Consider the following 23725-nt stretch of genomic DNA (forward strand, 5'->3'; position numbering starts at 1 on the left):
TGTGATTTTTTTTTTCTTTTTGTCTAAAAAATATATCTCATAATTATGACCTTTTTGAGTTTTTCTCAAAGTTTTGACTTTTTTTCATAACAATTACTTTTTATTTCATAATTTTGGCTAGTTGTCTCATAATTGTGAATTTTTTTCTTATTTTTTTATAATCATGACGTTTTGTTTTTTTCTATAATGTTTTCCTTTTTTCTCATAATGAATTTTTAGCTCATAATTCTGATTTCTTATTTCATAATTATGACTTTTTATTTCATAATTTTGGCTAGTTATCTCATAATTGTGAATTTTTTTCTTATTTTTTTATAATCATGACGTTTTGTTTTTTTCTATAATGTTTTCCTTTTTTCTCATAATGAATTTTTAGCTCATAATTCTGATTTCTTATTTCATAATTATGACTTTTTATTTAATAATTTTGGCTAGTTATCTCATAATTGTTCATTTTTTTCTTATTAGTTCATAATCTTGACCTTTTGTTTTTTCTATATTTTTTCCTTTTTTTCTCATAATTAATTTTTATCTCATAATTCCAATTTCTTATTTCATTATTATGACTTTTTATTTCATAATTTTGGCTAGTTATCTCATAATTGTGAATTTTTTTTTCATTTTTTCATAATCACAACCTTTTGGTTTTTTCTATAATTTTTTCCTTTTTTTTCATAATGAATTTTTATCTCATAATTCTGATTTCTTATTTCATAATTATGACTTTTTATTTCATAATTTTGGCTAGTTATCTCATAATTGTTAATTTTTTTCTTATTTTTTCATAATCACGACCTTTTGTTTTTTCTATATATTTTTTTCTTTTTTTCTCATAATGAATTTTTATCTCATAATTCTGATTTCTTATTTCATAATTATGACTTTTTATTTCATAATTTTGGCTAGTTATCTCATAATTGTTAATTTTTTCTTATTTTTTCATAATCACGACCTTTTGTTTTTTCTTTTTTTTTCTTTTTTTCTCATAATGAATTTTTCATAATTCTGATTTCTTATTTCATAATTATGATTTTTCATCTCATAATTTAGACTTTACCTTACCGTACCGTACCGTACCGTACCGTACCGTACCGTACCGTACCGCTCGTAATGGAAGCCAATGGGACGCTCCACACCTTGTACCCGCCTGCAGGCTAACCCACTGACTTCTACCTGCAGGGTAACCCCGTCAGATGGCGAGACATCTCCCTCTGGTGCTCCTGACGCTTCGGACGGGCCTGTAGGTGCTACCGGGGGTGCGGGTGCCATGGCCATGCCTGCCACGTCCACCCTCTCCCTGCCCATGAGCCAGGGGAAACCTTCCTTGCGTCGAATCAAAGGCCGCATTCACCGCAGCAAGAGCCTAGACAGCATGGATCTGCTGGACGCCAACGTAAGTGTCGCTCGAATTTTGGTTCTTTTGGGGAACAAAATTTGTGTATTCGTTTCATCGGTTGTCGGTACGAATATCTGTCTGTGATGGCTACATGCTAATGAGCGTGTTCGCCATCCAACGCTAGCTTTGTAGCATTTCAATCCACGCAACTTATGGTTGGTACATTCCGTACGTAATTGGCGGGTTCGTGTTTGCACGACATCGAACCCAAATTTTTGACTTTTTTTTTTTTTTTTTGGCTAGTTATAGATATTTGGCACTGAGCCTTGTGGCCGACATCACCATCACCGTCTTCATGAACTTTGCTGATGTCACTTCAGGTATGAATGTGAGTGTGAATGGTTGTTTGTCTATATGTGCCCTGTGATTGGCTGGCTCGTCCGAAGACAGCTGGGATAGGCTCCAGCACCCCCCACGACCCTTGTGAGGAAAAGCGGTAGAAAATGAATGAATGAATGAATGATTATAAATATTATAAAATATATATAAAATATTATAAAAATATATATAATATTATAAAAAATAAAAAAATATTATAAAAAATATTTAAATTATTATAAATAAATTATTTATATTTTTTTAAATAAATGTGTTACATTATGTATTAATATATTTGATAAATGTGTTGATTAAATATAATTTTTTATTATGGTATGAATGTGAGTGTGAATGGTTGTTTGTCTATATGTGCCCTGTGATTGGCTGGCTCGCCCGAAGACAGCTGGGATAGGCTCCAGCACCCTTGCGGCCCTTGTGAGGAAAAGCGGTAGAAAATGAATGAATGAATGAATATAAATAATTATAAATAAATAATATTATAATTATTATAAAATATTATAAAAATACATATATTATAAAAAATAAATAAATTATTATTAAAAAAATTTAAATTATTATAAATAAATTCTTTATATATTTTTTTAAATAAATGTGTTTCATTATGTATTAATATATTTGATAAATGTCTTATTAAATATGAATTTTTATTATGGTATGAATGTGAGTGTGAATGGTTGTTTGTCTATATGTGCCCTGTGATTGGCTGGCTCGCCCGAAGACAGCTGGGATAGGCTCCAGCACCCTTGCGGCCCTTGTGAGGAAAAGCGGTAGAAAATGAATGAATGAATGAATATAAATAATTATAAATAAATAATATTATAATTATTATAAAATATTATAAAAATACATATATTATAAAAAATAAATAAATTATTATTCAAAAAATTTAAATTATTATAAATAAATTCTTTATATATTTTTTTAAATAAATGTGTTTCATTATGTATTAATATATTTGATAAATGTCTTATTAAATATAATTTTTTTTATTATGGTATGAATGTGAGTGTGAATGGTTGTTTGTCTATACGTATGTGCCCTGTGATTGGCTGACTCGCCCGAAGAGAGCTGGGATAGGCTCCAGGCCCCTTCCCCCCGTGACCCTCGTGAGGAAAAGCGGTAGAAAATGAATGAATGAATGAATATAAATAATTATAAATAAATAATATTATAAATATTATAAAATATATAAAAAATATTACAAAAAATATATATAATATTATAAAAAAATAAATAAATTATTATAAATAATTTATATATATATATATAGGCTCCAGCACCCCCCGCGACCTTTGTGAGGATAAGCGGTAGAAAATGAATGTTATTAAATATGTTTGAATTGCAGCTTTAACACGCGCCGTCCCTTTAATTTTTGGAAATGTATTTTTATTTTCACACACACTCGCGCTCGACACAATGACCTTTGGTTATGCAATATTTCTTTGGCTTTCCGATGAGCACATTTGAACACATTCCACATATGCCTCTCTCTCTCTATGACTGGTTGACTCTCATGAAAAGTATTAATCTGATATATGATTGGATAAGCCGCTTGACGCTAAAAAAAAAAAAAAGCCTTGCTAAGTCTGGGATTGTCCATTGAGCTTCACTCTCTACACCGCCGTCGGTTCATGCCGACTTGTGCGTGCGGGAGGGGGCGGGGGTGGGTGGTTGGGGGGTGGGGGGCAGTGCTGTTTTGGGAAAGCCACCAACGGTTTATGACCAAAAAAAAAAAAAGCAAACCAAAATGGCAACTAATGCAGGCATGCTAGACCCTTGTGAGGATGAGCGGTAGAAAATGAATGAATGAATGACCATGAGTAACAATGTAACAGTCCGAGTCAGCTAAATTCACCACACAGCAACTTAACACTCAAAGGGTAGGTAAGAAATATACAATACAAGTACCAATACAATTTTTTTTTTCTTTCATTTAAATATGGATTTGAAGGGCGGCACGGCGGTCGAGCGGTTAGCGCGCAGACATCACAGCTAGGATACCAGGGTTCAATTCCACCCTCGGCCATCTCTGTGTGGAGTAGGCTCCAGCGAACCTTGTGAGGATGAGCGGTAGAAAATGAATGAATGAATGAACGTCCATGAGTAACAATGTAACAGTCTGAGTCAGCTAAATTCACCACACAGCAACTTAACACTCAAAGGGTAGGTAAGAAATATACAATACAAGTACCAATATGATTTCTTTTTTTTATTATTATATGGATTTGAAGAGGGCGGCACGGCGTTCGAGCGGTTAGTGCGCAGACCTCACAGCTAGGAGACCAGGGTTCAATTACACCAGTTTGCATGTTCTCCACCGTGCATGCGTGGGTTTTCTCCGGGTACTCCGGTTTCCTCCCAACATTCCAAAAAACATGCTAGGTTAATTAGCGACTACAAATTGTTTCATAGGTATGAATGTGAGTGTGAATGGTTGTTTGTCTATATGTGCCCTGTGATTGGCTGGCTCGCCCGAAGACAGCTGGGATAGGCTTCCATGTCTCCTCGAATATTCCGACTCATCCTCTCCCATCCTTGTCTCTTCATGTGGACGGGATGTGTGGGTATTTCTCGGCGGGTGTTCGGTATATGTACTTCTCCGGAGTTGGTCAGTGTGAGAGTCAGACGGGCGTCTGCAGTCCGCACCGGTTAACGCAAGACTGATGAGAAGTGAAAGTGAAAGTGAAAGTGAAGGCGGACAGAAGAACTCGTACGCCGCGACACGACACCGCGCTGCCACCCTCGATGATGTGACGCGTAGATTTTTATTTCTAATTTTAAGATAGCTAAAAATAGCTTTTTTTTTTTTCCTAACCGGTTACATGCACGCTTTGCCGCCGCTGCTGCATGATATTTGGCACTGAGCCTCGTGGCCTACATCACCGCCATCTTGATGAACTTTGCTGATGTCACTTCAGGAAGGAAGTCTACCTAAATGTTAACTCTACCTCCCCCTTTTTTTTTTTTTTTTTTACACATTTATTCTACCGTCATATATAATAATGCCGTCATAAGGGCTCAACGCCCCGCTAACACCGCTAACATTTTAGGGGTTATTTTCAAAGTCAGTATGTATGCTCTTCATTTTATGGTAATGGTTTGATTTCATTTGAACATGCATCAGATTACAATTGAATGCATCACATAATCAGTTCACAGTTCCACATGTCCGAAAGGAGTAGGAAGAAGCAAAGCTTATTAAATCCTACCCCTCCATCTGGTACTTTTACAATCAGTAACTGTTACATTTGTTCACTTCCTGCCTTTGTGATTAATTTTTATTTTTATTTTTATTTTTTTTATTTTTATTTTTTTTATTTTTATTTTTATTTTTATTTTTATTTTTATTTTTATTTTTATTTTTATTTTTATTTTTATTTTTATTTTTATTTTTATTTTTATTTTTATTTTTATTTTTATTTTTATTTTTATTTTTATTTTTATTTTTATTTTTATTTTCGGGCGAGCCAGCCAATCACAGGGCAAATATAGACAAACAACCATTCACACTCACATTCATACCTATGGACAATTTGGAGTCGCTAATTAACCTAGCATGCACGGGAGGAGAACACGCAAACTCCACACAGAGATGGCTGAGGGTGGAATTGAACCCGGTCTCTTAGCTGTGTGGCCTGCACCCAAAACAGTCAAAAACTCAGCTCAACCAAAAAACGTGTTAACCAGGGCGGATGTTAACCAAGGTTCGCATGTTTTTTTTTTTGTTAACTTTGAAAATTTAGGCCAGAATTTAGCCAATGTCTTGTTAGGAGGAAACCGGAGTACCCGGAGAAAACCGCTAACCGCTAACCACTCGACAGTAGCGGCCATTTTAGAAAATTTTGACTGATCTTTCAAGGCACACAGATTATTGTTAATTTTAATTTTAATTAATTCATTCATTCATTTTCTACCGCTTTTCCTCACGAGGGTCGCGGGGGGGGTGCTGGAGCCTATCCCAGCTGTCTTTGGGCAAGAGGCGGGGTACACCCTGGACTGGTCGCCAGCCAATCACAGGGCACATATAGACAAAAAGACAAAAAAAATACCACTTCCACACTAAATGAGAGGATAACCTTTTGCACTTGATCTCATGTCATGCAATGTTCGTCTTAGCTAATGTAGAGGGACGACTGTGGGGGTGGGGGGGTGGGGGGGGTGGGTACACACTGGACTGGTCACCAGCCAATCACAGGGCACATATAGACAAACAACCATTCACACTCACATTCATACCTATGGACAATTTGGAGTCGCTAATTAACCTAGCATGTTTTTTTTTTTGGAATGTGGGAGGAAACCGGAGTACCCGGAAAAAAACCCACGCATGCACGGTGGAGAACATGCAAACTCCACACAGAAATGCCCGAGGGTGGAATCGAACCCTGGTCCTCATAGCTGTGAGGTCATTTTTTTTATTATTTTTTGTAGAAATCTGACATGATTTTTTTTTTTTTTTTTTTTACACGACTCTTCCCTGCAAAAAATAAAAAAAAAATAAAAAAATCGCCGATGTCGCAGACCGGTGCTTTGACGAAGCGCCACGGCGAGGATGAGCCATTTTGGAAGCAGAGTAATCAGACTTCCCCGGGTTTTATGTTTCAGGACTATCCTTGAGCTTTCAAAGAGACGGCTCAATCTGGAGAAGCTGCCAATTCCCTTTTTTCCTGCGTTTTTTTTTTTTTTTTCCATTTCCTATAGGGACTTAGCATGGAGCTAACACGGCAAAATATAACATTTTGTTCCTTGCATGTCTTGTTGTTGTTGTTGTTGTTGTTGTCTTCCGCTATAGAATATCCAAGATGCAGGCTAAAAAAAAAAAAACTTGTATCTTTTTCTCCGCCCCCACCCCCCCCCCCCCTTAACATATTACCCCGATGCAATAGCTTCTCTATTCCTACCTTCCAGTAACCTACCACATGTTTTTCCATGGCTAGAAGTCTACCTTATGAATAATAGATGGAAGAAATGATCTACTTCATAATGCAGTGTTTTCTTTCTTTTACTCGAAGCTATTTTAGCTTAGAGTGGGGGGGTGGGGGTGGGGGGGACTGAGAAGTCTAAACCGAGTGAACTCATCAGGGATTTTTTTTTTTTTTTTTAGATGTTATTTAATGAATTGGCTCTTATTTTGTCATCGAAATACACAATCTGTGCTTCACTCCCTCCCCGTGCCAAAGGGATTTGTTCCAAATATCTGCGGATATTTTTGAAGATATTATACAAGTATTTTTTTTTTTTTTTTTTTTACACATTTATTCTACCGTCATATATAATAATGCCGTCATAAGGGCTCAACGCCCCGCTAACACCGCTAACATTTTAGGGGTTATTTTCAAAGTCAGTATGTATGCTCTTCATTTTATGGTAATGGTTTGATTTCATTTGAACATGCATCAGATTACAATTGAATGCATCACATAATCAGTTCACAGTTCCACATGTCCGAAAGGAGTAGGAAGAAGCAAAGCTTATTAAATCCTACCCCTCCATCTGGTACTTTTACAATCAGTAACTGTTACATTTGTTCACTTCCTGCCTTTGTGATTAATTTTTATTTTTATTATTTTTATTTGTATTTTTTTTATTTTTATTTTTATTTTTATTTTTATTTTTATTTTTATTTTTATTTTTATTTTTATTTTTATTTTTATTTTTATTTTTATTTTTATTTTTATTTTTATTTTTATTTTTATTTTTATTTTTATTTTTATTTTTATTTTTATTTTGGCGAGCCAGCCAATCACAGGGCACATATAGACAAACAACCATTCACACTCACATTCATACTTATGGACAATTTGGAGTCGCTAATTAACCAAAGGGATTTGTTCCAAATATCTGCGGATATTTTTGAAGAAACACTCGCCTTTTCAGTAGTGTTGGTTGTTAACCAAAAAAAAAACGTGTTCACCCGGGGGGCAGATGTTAACCAAGGTTAGTATGTTTTGGTTATAAATGCGGTTAGAATGTTATTATATTCTGGTGTTTAAACCACCCCCCCCCCCCCCCCCCCCCGAGTTTCAGATAATGACGTTTGTGCGATTGGAAGTGACGTTTTGGGATGGCGCCGAACGCTCGATTTTTTTCGGAGAGGATCTTTGCGGCGTCGATGTGAGCCCGCCCCTGCTAATCGTCTTTTTTTTCCCACCGCTAATCAGCAGATCTAGGCAACATTATTTACACACATGGAGTCCCGGGAAAAAAAAAAAAAATTAATGACGAAATAGATAAACGCACGCCTACGTTGCTACACTTTGAGTTCATAGTTCAGGGGTCTCGAACCGGTATCTCCGAGCCACTTTCCAAATCGCCAGCCAAAGGCTTTATTCATTTATTATCAACTCTTATACCCACAAAATTAGAATGTGGGTTTCGGCTGCTGTCAGGAAGTCCTCAGGAGCGCTCGGGAGTGTGACCAATCACACCGTAAATTAAAACAGATTTGTTTTGGGCATCCAAGGAAATCTAGAAGATCAAGAAAACCTACTCGGAGTATATTTATTATCAATTCTCATACCCACAAAATTAGGGTTTCGGCTGCTGTCAGAAAGTCCTCAGGAGCGCTTGGGAAAAAAAAATTTTTTACTGATCTTTCAAGGCACACAGAGTATTGTGTTCTATGGTTATATAAAACATGGGCGGTTCTGTGCGGTTTGGGGGTGCTGTAAAAAATGTGTTAACCGGGGCGGATGTTAACCAAGGTTAGCATGTTTTTTTTTTTTGGTTAACTTTGAAAATTTAGGCCAGACATTTTGTGTGCACTGAAGCCTATGTCTTGTTGGAAGGAAACCGGAGTACCCGGAGAAAACCGCTAACCGCTAACTGCTAACCACTAACCGCTAACCACTCGACAGTAGCGGCCATTTTAGAAAAAATTTTGACTGATCTTTCAAGGCACACAGAGTATTGTGTTCTATGGTTATATAAACATGGGTGGTTCTGTGCGGTTTGGGGGTGCTGGAAAAATTATGTTAACCGGGGCGGATGTTAACCAAGGTTAGCATGTTTTTTTTTTTTTGGTTAAAGTTGAAAATTTAGGCCAGAAATTTTGTGTGCACTCAAACCTATGTCTTGTTGGGAGGAAACCGGAGTACCCGGAGAAAACCGCTAACCGCTAACCGCTAACCGCTAACCACTCGATAGAAGCGGCCATTTTAGAAATTTTTGACTGATCTTTCAAGGCACACAGAGTATTGTGTTCTATGGTTATATAAAACATGGGCGGTTCTGTGCGGTTTGGGGGTGCTGGAAAAAAACGTGTTAACCGGGGCGGATGTTAACCAAGGTTAGCATGTTTTTTTTGGTTAAAGTTGAAAATTTAGGCCAGAAATTTTGTGTGCACTCAAGCCTATGTCTTGTTGTTGGGAGGAAACCGGAGTACCCGGAGAAAACAGCTAACCGCTAACCGCTAACCGCTAACCGCTAACCGCTAACCACTAACCACTCGACAGTAGCGGCCATTTTAGAAAAAATTTTGACTTTGAATTTGCCCCCCCACCCCCTCCCCCACCCTCTCGGTTCTGACCAATGGCAACGATCGTAGAATTTGCCTCTTTTTTTTTCTCGACTTTTCCACAAACGCCGAGTGAATCCATGCCGTCTCAAAACGAACATATCGGTCGTTAATTGCCCCTCGCATTAACCAGCAGCTAATCCATAGGCGCCTTTTTTTTCACGTTTGATGGCAGTGATTTATTTAGTTTAAAGACACGGCGCCTTCCTCGCATTCATGACACGCTCCCTGCCCTCACGTTAGATCATCCCCGCCGCCACCGCGCATCCGTAATGTCGGGCAGAAAAGGTCAGGAAGAATCAATTTGGGCGCTATACATAGATGAAGCGATGATCTATGACACGCCTGTAAGTCACAACACGGGGGGGGGGTCACGTGAAAAGGAATCGATCGATGATGGCGGTGTGCATACATTACAGGAAGCGTGTCTTCACGTGGCCCGCCTGTCCTCTGCGTGATATCGATTGGTCACATTCGGGAGTTTGCGAGTCAGCATTTTTCGAAAAAGGATAAGACGAGGGCGGGGGGGGGGGGTCATCATTCAGACCGGGGGTGTCCAAACTGCGGCCTGCAGCACATTCTGAAAATGTAATTTAACAAAAAAAATGTATTAAAAAAGAAAACAATAATAAAGAAAAAGTCATAATATTTAGACAAAAAACGAATTTGAAAAAATTAATTATTATGGTAATAAAGTCTAAACATTATGGAAATAAAGTCATAATAATAATAATTAAAAATAATAATCTACTATTGTGAGAAAAAAATACATTATATATATATATTGATTTTTCTTATATATATATATATTTTGACTTTATTCAGAATTTAATTAATAAAAAATACATATTTTCTAAATAAATAAAATATTAAAATATAATATTATGAATATCATTGTCAACTCTATGCTATTAAAATTACATAATTAGGAAGAATTGTGTAAAAAAAATAAAAATGAATAAATAATAATAAATAAAATAATAAAATTAATAAATAAAAAAAATTCTCATAAAATTGGGTGTTTTTTCCTTTTTACAATATAACTTTTTTATTAATGTTTTTCCTTTTTTAAAATGCTGCTTTTACATTTGTTATTTTTAATTTTCCAACTAAAAATGACATTATTGTGACATTATTTTTCTCATTGGAATATGACTTTTTTTGACTGCTATTGTTTTTTTTAATTTTTTTTCTATTTTCTACCTATTTTCTTTTTGTAAATTTTCTTCTGATAATATTATAATTTTATTTCCATGATATTATAACTTTTTTTCCCCATAGTAATTTCCCCCAAAATAACAACTTTTTTTTTGCTTTGTTTGCTTCTCATATTATCGCTTTAAGAAATCATATTTTATTTTTAATTTTTGAATATGACTTTTTTGACTGCTATTGGTTTTTTTTTTTTTTTGCTGTATTTTTTTTCTATTTTCCACCTATTTTCTTTTTGTAAATTTTCTTCTGATAATATAATAATTTTATTTCCATGATATTATAATTTTTTTTCCCGCGTAGTAATTTCCCCCAAAAAATAACAACTTTTTTTGCTTTGTTTGCTTCTCATATTATCGCTTTAAAAAATCATATTTTGTCTTTAATTTTTGAATATGACTTTTTTTTACTGCTATTGTTTTTTTTTAATTTTTGCTGTATTTTTTTTCTATTTTCCACCTATTTTCTTTTTGTAATTTTTTTTTGATAATATAATAATTTTATTTCCATGATATTATCATTTTTTTTCCCGCGTAGTAATTTCCCCCAAAAAATAACAACTTTTTTTGCTTTGTTTGCTTCTCATATTATCGCTTTAAGAAATCATATTTTATTTTTAATTTTTGAACTCAATACGTTATTAAAATGACATCATTTTGCTCGTTTATTCTCATAAAATTGCAACGCTTCTCGTTAAAATCCGACGTTTTTACTCTTCGTTTATATCTTTTTCGACTTTGGAGGGCCAGAGCGGATGGGGGGGGTGGGGTGGGGGGGGGGGGGGGTGAAGGTTGCTGTTTGAGGATGCTCCCTGCTGAGGGATGTGCTTGATGGCCTTTCCCCGCCCAACGCCATTAAGCAAGGCAAGAGCTGGCCAAGGATGAATCCTGCCTTCCCATCATCATCATCATCATCATCATCATCATCATCGCCACCGTGCTTCCTTTTAGTATTCATGTCGCCTTCATTAGCATTAGTGCACGTTTTTTTTCTCCCGCCCACGGCCAATAAAAACGTTTTATATTCCATATTTGACCGGAGCGTCGCCCTTTAGCGGAATCGCACACCTGGGAATGAGGCCGGAAAAGAGAATAAATACTCTCATGTGTTAGCATGAATCGGTCAACAAACGTTAGCGACGGTCGCCATTCGACTGGAATTTTGCTGGAGGGGCGTTCAAGTGTGGGGGGGGGGGTGTTCTTCTTTTTGATGGACGGAAAAATGACTCGGCATTCTTGTGGATTGACCTCTGGAGGTCGCATGTAGCTGTCACGCAGGGGGGATGGGGGGGGGGGGTCATCATTCAAGTAGAAGTGTGGGCATCTCTTTAGACCGGGGGTGTCCAAACTGCGGCCCGCACACATTCTAAAAATGTAATTTAACAAAAAAATGTATTAAGAAAGAAAACAATAATAAATAAAAAGTCATATTTAGACAAAAAAAGGGGAAAAGTTGAATAGTTATTATGGTAATAAAGTCTAAACATTATAGAAATAAAGTCATAATAAGACAGAAAAATAATACTGTACTATTATGAGAAAAAAAAATACATTTTAGTAGCAGAAATACATTTTTTTGCAATATTATTACTATTTTGTTTGAGAATTATGTTGGGGAAAACGTTATAGGATAATGGGAATAAAGTCATAATGTTATGAGACGAACATTATAATATTAGGAAGTGAAAATTTGCAAGAAAAAAGTTGAAATATTTACAATTTTTTTTTAAAAGCAACTAATTTTGCAAGAATAAAGTCAAAATACTAGGAGAAATTTTATGAGAATAATTTTGTGATATTTTGAAGAAAAATAATTTAGTAGTAGAGTTGCAATTTTTGGAAAATTATTTTATTACTTTTTTATTATTATAAAAATTTATTTTATTATTATATTACGAGGTGAAAAATTTGAGTTTAAATATGTTTAAATATTTAAGTTTAAATATTTAAAAAAATATGAAAATGAAAAAAAATACATTTTACAAAGAATAAAAGTGTAATTTTGAAGAAAAATAATTTAGTAGTAGAGTTGCAATTTTTGGAAAATTATTTTAGGGAAAAAAATAATAATATTCTGGGAATAAAGTCAGAATATTACAAGATGAAAAATTTGAAGAAAGTTTAAATATAAAAAAAATATATGAACATGAAAAAAAACATTTTACAAAGAATAAAAGTGTAATTTTGAAGACAAATAATTTAGTAGTAGAGTTGCAATTTTTGGAAAATTATTTTAGGGAAAAAAATAATAATATTCTGGGAATAAAGTCAGAATATTACAAGGTGAAAAATTTGAAGAAAGTTTAAATATAAAAAAATATATGAACATGAAAAAAAACATTTTACAAAGAATAAAAGTGTAATTTTGAAGAAAAATAATTTAGTAGTAGAGTTGCAATTTTTGGAAAATTATTTTAGGGGGAAAAAATAATATTCTGGGAATAAAGTCAAAATATTATGAGGTGAAAAATTTGAAGAAAGTTTAAATATTTAAAAAAAAATATATGAAAATGGAAAAAAAACATTTTACAAAGAATAAAAGTGTAATTTTGAAGAAAAATAATTTAGTAGTGGAGTTGCAATTTTTGGAAAATTATTTTAGGAGAAAAAATTTATATTCTGGGAATAAAGTCAGAATATTACAAGGTGAAAAATTAGAAGAAAGTTTAAATATTTAAAAATATATATGAAAATGAAATAAAACATTTTACAAAGAATAAAAGTGTAATTTTGAAGAAAAATAATTTAGTAGTAGAGTTGCAATTTTTAGAAAATGATTTCAGGGAAAAAAAATAATATTCTGGGAATAAAGTCAGAATATTAGGAGGTGAAAATTTGAAGAAAGTTTAAATATTAAAAAAAATATATGAAAAATAACATTTTACTAAGAATAAAAGTGTAATTTTGAAGAAAAATAATTTAGTAGTAGAGTTGCAATTTTTAGAAAATTATTTTAGGGAAAAAAAATTATATTCTGGGAGTATGAGGTGAAAAATTAGAAGAAAGTTTAAATATTTAAAAGTATGAAAATTAAAAAAAAACATTTTACAAAGAATAAAAGTGTAATTTTGGGAAAATAGCTTGGGGATAAGTTATATTATTTATAATAACATTAAAATATTATGGGAATAAAGTCAGAATTACAACCCAGACATTTTAATAATTAAGTAAAGAAATAAAGTAGAACAGCTGTAATTTTACGAGAATAAAATAATAAATAATAACAGTTAATATTCAAGATGTAATATTCTGTATTGAACATCTCTGGTGTAAACTAGAAATATCCAAAAATAAAGAAAATGAAGCCATAAAATAAGCATAATTTGTTTATGCTTCTACTGCCCTTTTCTACAGTACATACATTATTATCCATGGCCGCTAGGGGCGCTGTTGCTGCACTATCAACGACGCTCTCTTGGTGTAAAAAAAAAAACAAACAATGACAGATGTTGTCCTGCAGAGGGCGGAGTTTCCCCACTAAACGGGCAGGCAGGCAGGCAGGCCACCCATCACCTCCATTTTCATCACCTCGCGTGAAGAAACGCTATTTGGCGTCCAAAACAACATCACGCATTAATGAGGTTTTGGTTTGCGTGCTCCTTCGTACGCCTTGTCATCCTTTCAAGCTAGCTGAAGCTATAGGATGACATGTAAATAGGAAGACATTCATCATGTAAGAGCGATAATAATTTTATATTATTAATGTTACTATTAATGTAAATATATATTATATTAATATAATATAAATAATTGTATATTTATAATTATTTATATAATAAATCATATGTATTTATAAGATACATATTTTAAATAGGCACAGTCGACACTCACTGTTGGGCAAAATAGTTATAAAAATACAATATATGTATATTTGTTACATATTTACACTTTATGTATTTATTTTTAATTAAAAATAGGTAATGATAATATTTAATGAGGAATTTTTAAAATATATTAATACACAATGAAACAAATTTATTTAAATTATTATTTATAATATATATTTATAATTATTTATATAATAAATAATTATATATATTTATAACACACATATTCATATTAAAGTATATTTTATGTAAATAAAAATTATAATATAATTTTTTTAAATATTTTTTATATTTTGGTTATTTTTATTGTATATTTTAGCATATTTTTGGCTAAAAATATATTCATTCATTTTCTCCCGTGCTTATTTCAAGTATTAGCATTAGCATGTTGTAGCGAGGTGTCACAACCTCAGTGATTTAGTTCTTCGGCGTAACAATGCTAACATCAACAATAACAATAACAATGTCTCTGTAACGTGGTTAAATATGCAGATCACATGAGACATTGCATTCTTAGCTGCCTATTTATCTGTTTGGGTATCTTTAGAACGCACAGAAAAATGGCGGATGATGGAATTCATCTCACACAATGAAATTCCGATGGGATTTTTCTGCCCACCTGCTTGTGCCTTTGCCGGAATATTTTATGAAAGTGACATACCGGTCGGTTGGGAGGGGGCGGGGGGAGGGGGTGGGGGGGGGGGGTACTGTCTCCAATTTGGGCGCCGCCCTCTATGAGATTGCGAAAAGGAACATTCCGGGCGGGATGCAGACAAATAAAAGTCAAAAGCAGATTTTTTTTTTTTTTTTTTTGGGGGGGGGGGGGCTTCTGGCGAGCTCCAAAGCTCCAAAGATGAGGCACTCAGCCATGGATGACCAAATCCCCATCACCTGACCGTTGGGTCATTCCACTCCCACGTCTCTCACGCCTCATAAAACAACCAACACTTCCCTTTCTTGTATTCCCAAACAATCCATCTTTGGGAAGTGTTGGCCTCACCCTGAAATAGGAACACGTACTGTACGTCTCACAGCTAGGAGACCCGAGTTCAATCCCACCCTCGGCCATCTCTGTGTGGAGTTTGCATGTTCTCCACCGTGCATGCGTGTTTTTTTTTTTTTCCGGGAACTCCGGTTTCCTCCCACATTCCAAAAAAAAAACATGCTAGGTTAATTAGCGACTCCAAATTGTCCATAGGTATGAATGTGAGTGTGAATGGTTGTTTGTCTATATGTGCCCTGTGATTGGCTGGCCACCAGTCCAGGGTGTACCCCCCCCCCCCACAGTCGTCCCTCTACATTAGCTAAGACGAATATTGCATGACATGAGATCGAGTGCAAAAGGTTATCCTCTCATTTAGTGTGGAAGTGGTACATTTTTTGCTTCTTTTGAAGTACTTTTTTGATATATATTATATATATTATATAAATATTTTAATAATACTAATATGTAAACAATATATAAATTATAAATATAAATAATTGTATACTTAGAATTATTTATATAATAAATAATTATTTTATGTATTTATTTTTAATAATAAAAATAAGTCATGATAATATTTAACAATGATATTATAAAATATATGAATATTTTATTCATAGTATTTAAACAAAATATATTAATTACAATTTATATAATAAATAAATATTTTATGTATTTAGATTTAACAATAAAAAATAATTATATTTAATAATGAATATATGAAATATATTAATATTTTAATAATATTAATATTTCAACGATATATAAATTATAAATATAAATAATTGTATATTTATAATTATTTATATAATAAATAAATATTTTATGTATTTATTTTTTATAATAAAAATAAGTAAAGATAACATTTAATAGTGAATTTATAAAATAAATTAATATTTTAAGAATATTAATATTTAAACACTATATCAATTATAAATATTTGTATATTTATAATTATATAATGAATAATTGTATGTATTTATAATATACATATTAAAATATATTTTATGTAAATTAAAATTTCTTGAAATATTATATTTTATATATTTTTTTTTATTATATTATTTTATGTTTTCTATGTTAATTTTATTGTATACTTTAGCAGATTTTTGGCTAAAAATATATGTAACATAATATTATTAGTAATACAATAGTATAATAATAAAGAGCCCTCTTGCCATGAAATAACACCCCTATAGTCTCCTACCGGCCAATATAGTAGACATAAACGATAAAATAGATATCCTTGTATGAACCCTGCACTGACTGAGCCACCCCCACCCCCCCCCCCCACCCCACCCCCTGGTCCAATTCCAACACGTCCAACAACATCGGAGGGAGTTTATTATTATAGTTTTCATACACAGGCATCGCCCCCCCCCCCCTCCAAAGGTGGGCATGCCCTCGAATGAGTTGATGCTGCCGCGGGCATTTGGGCGCGCCACTCATGGCAAGGTTTTTACCCGACTCCGTTTATTAATGTTGTTCATTTCCTCTCCATCCCGACCGCTCCGCTCCGCTCCGCTCCGTCAGTCCCAACATTCCACACACTCCAGTGGAATTAAGTGGGAGGCTCAGGAATGTCTCTGTTATCACAGCAAGAGAGCGGGGATGAAGGGAAGGTCACGCCAACGCCGCCGTTAGCTTGACTTCAAGTCTTTGTGGGCGTGCCCCCCCCCCCCCCCGTTTTGACCCAATCAGGGCGTCGGGGGTTCTCAGCTTTTTAAATCAATATCTTCCTTCCTGTCAGTGGCGCTGCCATGTCGATGATGGCGCGGCCTTCACGGATGTCACGCCATGTTGGTTGGCGGTGAAGATCGAGGCGCGTGTGAGACGCTGCGGCTCGCAATGCTAGCGTGCATGCGTTGGGAATTGGTGCACAGGTAGGGGCTGGCGTATATCCGGAACGTCGGAGATGTGTTGATGGTTTTTTTTTTTTTTTTTTTTTTTTTTTAATTCATGCTGTTGTGTTGCTTCTTCCGTGCAAAGCGGGCATCGGATACGTGAACCAATCACTAAGCCACTGCATAATGCAAACGCCGACGTTTCTCTCTCCCGAGTCAGAGCACGACAGAATGATGTCCTGGGCTGCCTGTCTTAAAATGTTTGTGAGGTTTTTTTTTTTAGAGTGGTTCTCTAACCGTGGCTGCGGATGGAGCTAAAAATAGAAGCGGCTAAAAGGCACAGCACACCTCTTTTTATTGGAAACATAAAATGGGGCCTAAGCTGGCGTTAGCACAGCGCTAACATTGTTCAGGAAGGACGTATGGCAACCCGCCTTTTTGCATATTCATCAGTATCATCATCATTCTATGTAGTTTAGCATCAAAAGATGGTTAAAAACACATATAATAATAAATCAAGAATATTGTATGAATGACTAATATATTATATAGTCCAGTATAGTATATCATATAGTATGACAGTAATATATAGGATAATAATACAATAATATTAATAATAATAAGAGGAATAAATGATGACATGGAATCCAATATTTGTAAAATAATGAATAATTCATTAAATTATTGTAAAAAAAAAAAAATTCTGGACATTGCATGAAATTTTTATGAAAATAACATAAAAAAATATATATGGATAATATAAATAATATAATATATATAATATATATATAAAAATTAATAAATAAAAGCATGTTTAGCATGCTTTTAGATCAACAATACTATCTCCCCCAATGGCTGGACGGGACACAAAATTAAAATTAAAATTAAAATTAAAATTAAAATTAAAATTAAAATTAAAATTAAAATTAAAATTAAAATTAAAATTAAAATTAAAATTAAAATTAAAATTAATAGGAATAATAGATGACATTGAATCCAATATTTGTAAAATAATGAATAATTCATTAAATTATTAAAAAAACGAATTCTGGACATTGCATGAAGTTATTGTGAAAATAACATTATATTTATATAAAAGCAAAAAAATAATATATAATAATAATATATATAGATATAAGCAAAAAAAAAATATATATATATATATATATATATATATATAAAAGCATGTTTAGCATATATGGGCATTTAGATCAACAATACTATCTCCCCCAATGGCTGGACGGGACACAAAATAAATAAAAATAAAAATAAAAATAAAAATAAAAATAAAAATAAAAATAAAAATAAAAATAAAAATAAAAATAAAAATAAAAATAAAAATAAAAATAAAAATAAAAATAAAAATAAAAATAAAAATAAAAATAAAAATAAATGCTGACTATTCCATTCCATGATGAAGTACTCCGTAGGCCAGGCTGAATGGTGATAGATTCCCACACTAGGTGGTGTCAGATGGAGAGTCCTTGTGTTGTCATGCATTCTGACCTTCCCACATGACTTCTTACACAGAACACACTGACCCACCGCATGAATCACAGCCTTGTAGCTACGGTCTGGATCGCCACCCGCCCCTGCCCGCCCCTGTAGGTCTGTGGTCTGGATCGCCACCCACCCCTGCCCGCCCCTGTAGGTCTGTGGTCTGGATCGCCACCCACCCCTGCCCGCCCCTAACACCACCCGCACCCCCACCACCACCACCACCACCCTGCCCTATACGCACGACAAAATAAGCTTGTTTCTCAAATGGGATGGATGCATGGGAATATGGATGGATGATGGATGGATGCATAAATTGATGGATGCATGAATGGATGAATAGTCAGGGAGGTATGTATGGATGGCCGCGTGGATGGATGGATGCATAGATGGATGGGAACATGATGAATGGATGCATGGATGGGTGTATGGATGGATGGATGGATGGAGGGATGCATATGTGGATGGGAACATGGATGGGTGGATGATAGATGCATAGATGGATGGATAGATGCATAGATGGATGCATGGATGGGTGGATGGATGGATGCATAGATGGATGGATAGATGCATAGATGGATGGATGGATGCACAGATGGATGGATGCATGGATGGATGGCTGCATAGATGGATGGATGGATGGATGGATGCACGGATGGATGGATGCACGGATGGATGAATGGATGCACAGATGGATGGATGGATGCACAGATGGATGGATGAATGCATAGATGGATGGATGGATGCATAGATGGATGGATGGATGCATAGATGGATGGATGGATGGATGCACAGATGGATTGATGCATGGATGGATGCATAGATGGATGGATGGATGCATAGATGGATGGATGGATGCACAGATGGATGGATGAATGCATAGATGGATGGATGGATGGATGGATGCATAGATGGATGGATGGATGCATAGATGGATGGATGGATGCACAGATGGATGGATGCATGGATGGATGGATGAATGCATGAATGGATGTATGCATAGATGGATGGATGGATGGATGGATGGATGCATAGATGGATGGATGGATGCATAGATGGATGGATGGATGCACAGATGGATGGATGCATGGATGGATGGATGAATGCATGAATGGATGTATGCATAGATGGATGGATGGATGGATGGATGGATGGATGCATAGATGGATGGATGGATGCATAGCTGGATGGATGGATGCATAGATGGATGGATGCATAGATGGATGGATGGATGCATAGATGGATGGATGGATGGATGCATAGATGGATGGATGAATGCATAGATGCATGGATGGATGGATGCATAGATGGATGGATGAATGCATGGATGGATGGATGCATAGATGGATGCATTGATGGATGGATGGATGCATAGATGGATGCATGGATGGATGGATGCATAGATGGATGCATTGATGGATGGATGGATGCATAGATGGATGCATTGATGGATGGATGGATGGATGCATAGATGGATGGATGGATGCATAGATGGATGGATGCATAGATGGATGGATGGATGCATAGATGGATGGATGGATGCATAGATGGATGGATGGATGCATAGATGGATGGATGGATGGATGGATGGATGCATAGATGGATGGATGGATGGATGCATAGATGGATGGATGGATGGATGCATAGATGGATGGATGCATAGATGGACGGATGGATGGATGGATGCATAGATGGATGGATGCATAGATGGATGGATGGATGCATAGATGGATGGATGGATGCATAGATGGATGGATGAATAGATGGATGGATGGATGGATGGATGCATAGATGGATGGATGGATGCATAGATGGATGGATGAATAGATGGATGGATGGATGGATGGATGCATAGATGGATGGATGGATGCATAGATGGATGGATGGATGCACAGATGGATGGATGCATGGATGGATGGATGAATGCATGAATGGATGTATGCATAGATGGATGGATGGATGGATGGATGGATGCATAGATGGATGGATGGATGCATAGATGGATGGATGGATGCACAGATGGATGGATGCATGGATGGATGGATGAATGCATGAATGGATGTATGCATAGATGGATGGATGGATGGATGGATGGATGGATGCATAGATGGATGGATGGATGCATAGCTGGATGGATGGATGCATAGATGGATGGATGCATAGATGGATGGATGGATGCATAGATGGATGGATGGATGGATGCATAGATGGATGGATGAATGCATAGATGCATGGATGGATGGATGCATAGATGGATGGATGAATGCATGGATGGATGGATGCATAGATGGATGCATTGATGGATGGATGGATGCATAGATGGATGCATGGATGGATGGATGCATAGATGGATGCATTGATGGATGGATGGATGCATAGATGGATGCATTGATGGATGGATGGATGGATGGATGCATAGATGGATGGATGGATGCATAGATGGATGGATGCATAGATGGATGGATGGATGCATAGATGGATGGATGGATGCATAGATGGATGGATGGATGCATAGATGGATGGATGGATGGATGGATGGATGCATAGATGGATGGATGGATGGATGCATAGATGGATGGATGGATGGATGCATAGATGGATGGATGCATAGATGGACGGATGGATGGATGGATGCATAGATGGATGGATGCATAGATGGATGGATGGATGGATGCATAGATGGATGGATGGATGCATAGATGGATGGATGAATAGATGGATAGATGGATGGATGGATGCATAGATGGATGGATGGATGCATAGATGGATGGATGAATAGATGGATGGATGGATGGATGCATAGAACCGTCTCTAGAACCATACAACAGGTAAATCGGTAAATCCCCTTCCCCCGGGCGACCCGGTTCAGTCCCGACCCAGCTCAGCCCCCACACCCCGCCCGCCCCCCCCTGCCGTGCCCGCCCCCGAGAGCGGCGGCGGCGGCGGCGGCGGCGGCTTAGACCGGCTTTCGGGTTTCCACTCCCTTTCTGCTGAGTTCATCACACCGGTCCCCTTTTGAGCAGGCAGTCAGGCCATGGTTGGCCTTGTGGCTCGGCTCTTTCTTTTCAGGCGACGAATGTGCTAAAACAGCACGACGTCATCATCTGGCATTAGGGGCCTGTTGTGTTGGGCTTTAGCGGCTAGGAACCACCAGCGGGACGTTATAAAAATGTGTCTTGACAAGAGAACACCAAAAGCTGATGAGTCTGGATCCTGGCAGTGGACGGCTAGAGGATTAGTCAGCTAGCACACAGGCCGCAGCTTCTGCACGGTCGGGTCCCATCGCATCTCGTCAGCGGGGCGGCTTCAAGCGGGGCCTGTGGCTGCCCGTGTCCCTGTATGCTTCCCCCCCCAAAAAACACACACATATAGCACGCCCTCGTCGGAACGCCGCCGTGATGTTAATATGTTCGACCAGTTAAGCGGCGGTCAAAGGGGGTGCCGGAGTGTCGGAAAAAGGAATTTTTTTTATGCGCGTACGTTTTCATATTTCTAGTTTTTTTTTGAACCGATGCATCTAGCTCATTAGCGCCGACTCGTGAAATCGCATTAGCCGCTGTGCGGTTAACCGGTTCTCTGCCGTGTGGGATTTCACTGCATTGATTCTGCAGAGGTTAGAGCGCAGGCCTCACAGCTAGGAGACCAGGGGTTCGATTCCACACTCCGCATGCGTGGGTTTTCTTCCGGGTACTCCGGTTTCCTATAAGAAGTAGAAAACGAACGAATGAATGAATGTATAAAGCCAACCATGGCATGTCTGACATGATAGAGTTGTCCTCCCATCTCGTGTGGAAGTGGTAAGTTGTGGGTTCTTAAGTTAATTAACATTAACAACTTATATATAAAGTAATATATAAAATCATTCTTAATAATGAAATGGAGTGTTAAAATTATAAAAATATTAAAACAATATCGAAAAAAATTCTATTAATATCTTGAAAAAATCTAAGAAATATTAAAAATAAATAAAAATATATTTAGTAAAAATAAATAACAATAAATAATAATTTTCACGGCTACACGGCGTTTGTGTGCTTAGCGCACAGACCTCACAGCTAGGAGACCAGGGGTTCGATTCCACACTCCGCATGTGTGTGTTTTCTTCCGGGTACTCCGGTTTCCTATAAGAAGTAGAAAACGAACGAATGAATGAATGTATAAAGCCAACCATGGCATGTCTGACATGATAGAGTTGTCCTCCCATCTCGTGTGGAAGTGGTAAGTTGTGGGTTCTTAAGTTAATTAACATTAACAACTTATATATAAAGTAATATATAAAATCATTCTTAATAATGAAATGGAGTGTTAAAATTATAAAAATATTAAAAAAATATCGAAAAAAATTCTATTAATATCTTGAAAAAAATCAAAAAAATATTAAAAATAAATAAAAATATATTTAGTAAAAACAAATAACAATAAATAATAATTTTCACGGCTACACAGCGTTTGTGTGCTTAGCGCACAGACCACACAGCTAGGAGACCAGGGTTCGATTCCACCCTCCGCCATCTCTGTGTGGAGTTTGCATGTTCTCCGCCGTGCATGTGTGGGTTTTCTCCGGGTACTCCGGTTTCCTCCCACATTCCAAAAACATGCTAGGTTAATTAGCTAAGACGAACATTGCATGACATGAGATTGCGTGCAAAAGGTTATCCTCTCATTTAGTGTGGAAGTGGTAAAATGTTTGCTTCTTTTGAAAGACTTTTTTGAGTAGGTGGCTATGCTAGCAGTGTTGATTCTGTTGCCTGTGCATTGTGATGTAAACAAAGAATAATAGTGCAAAAACTTTTGGAGTGTTATTTCACGTCTTCAGGGCTCTAATAATGTTAGCGCGTAGGCCACACAGCTAGGCGACCAGGGTTCAATTCCACCCTCGGCTATCTCTGCGTGGGTTTTCTCCGGGTACTCCGGTTTCCTCCCACATTCCAAAAAACATGCGACTCCAAATTGTCCATAGGTATGAATGTGAGTGTGAATGGTTGTTTGACTAAATGTGCCCTCTGATTGGCTGGTGACCAGTCCAGGGTGTACCCCGCCTCTCGCCCCAAGACAGCTGGGATAGGCTCCAGCAACCCCAACAACCCATGTGAGGAAAAGCGGTAGAAAA

At 36.2% G+C, this 23725-nt stretch overlaps 1 protein-coding gene across 10 annotated transcripts in view; it reads left to right on the forward strand.

Annotated features, from left to right (window-relative positions):
• Positions 1–23725, forward strand: part of tjp1a (tight junction protein 1a) — a 130549-nt gene that overhangs the window by 22862 nt on the left and 83962 nt on the right. For all 10 annotated transcript variants that reach the window (XM_058078741.2, XM_058078745.2, XM_078792925.1 and 7 more), the window contains exon 2: positions 1180–1393. In XM_058078741.2, coding sequence (XP_057934724.2) covers positions 1180–1393 — 214 coding nt within the window. The remainder of the gene's footprint in view (positions 1–1179; positions 1394–23725) is intronic.

This window comes from Doryrhamphus excisus, linkage group LG1 (genome assembly GCF_037039965.1).
Source record: "Doryrhamphus excisus strain RoL-2023G ecotype Guam linkage group LG1, RoL_Dexc_Guam_v1.1, whole genome shotgun sequence".
Classification (NCBI taxonomy): Eukaryota; Metazoa; Chordata; class Actinopteri; order Syngnathiformes; family Syngnathidae; genus Doryrhamphus; species Doryrhamphus excisus.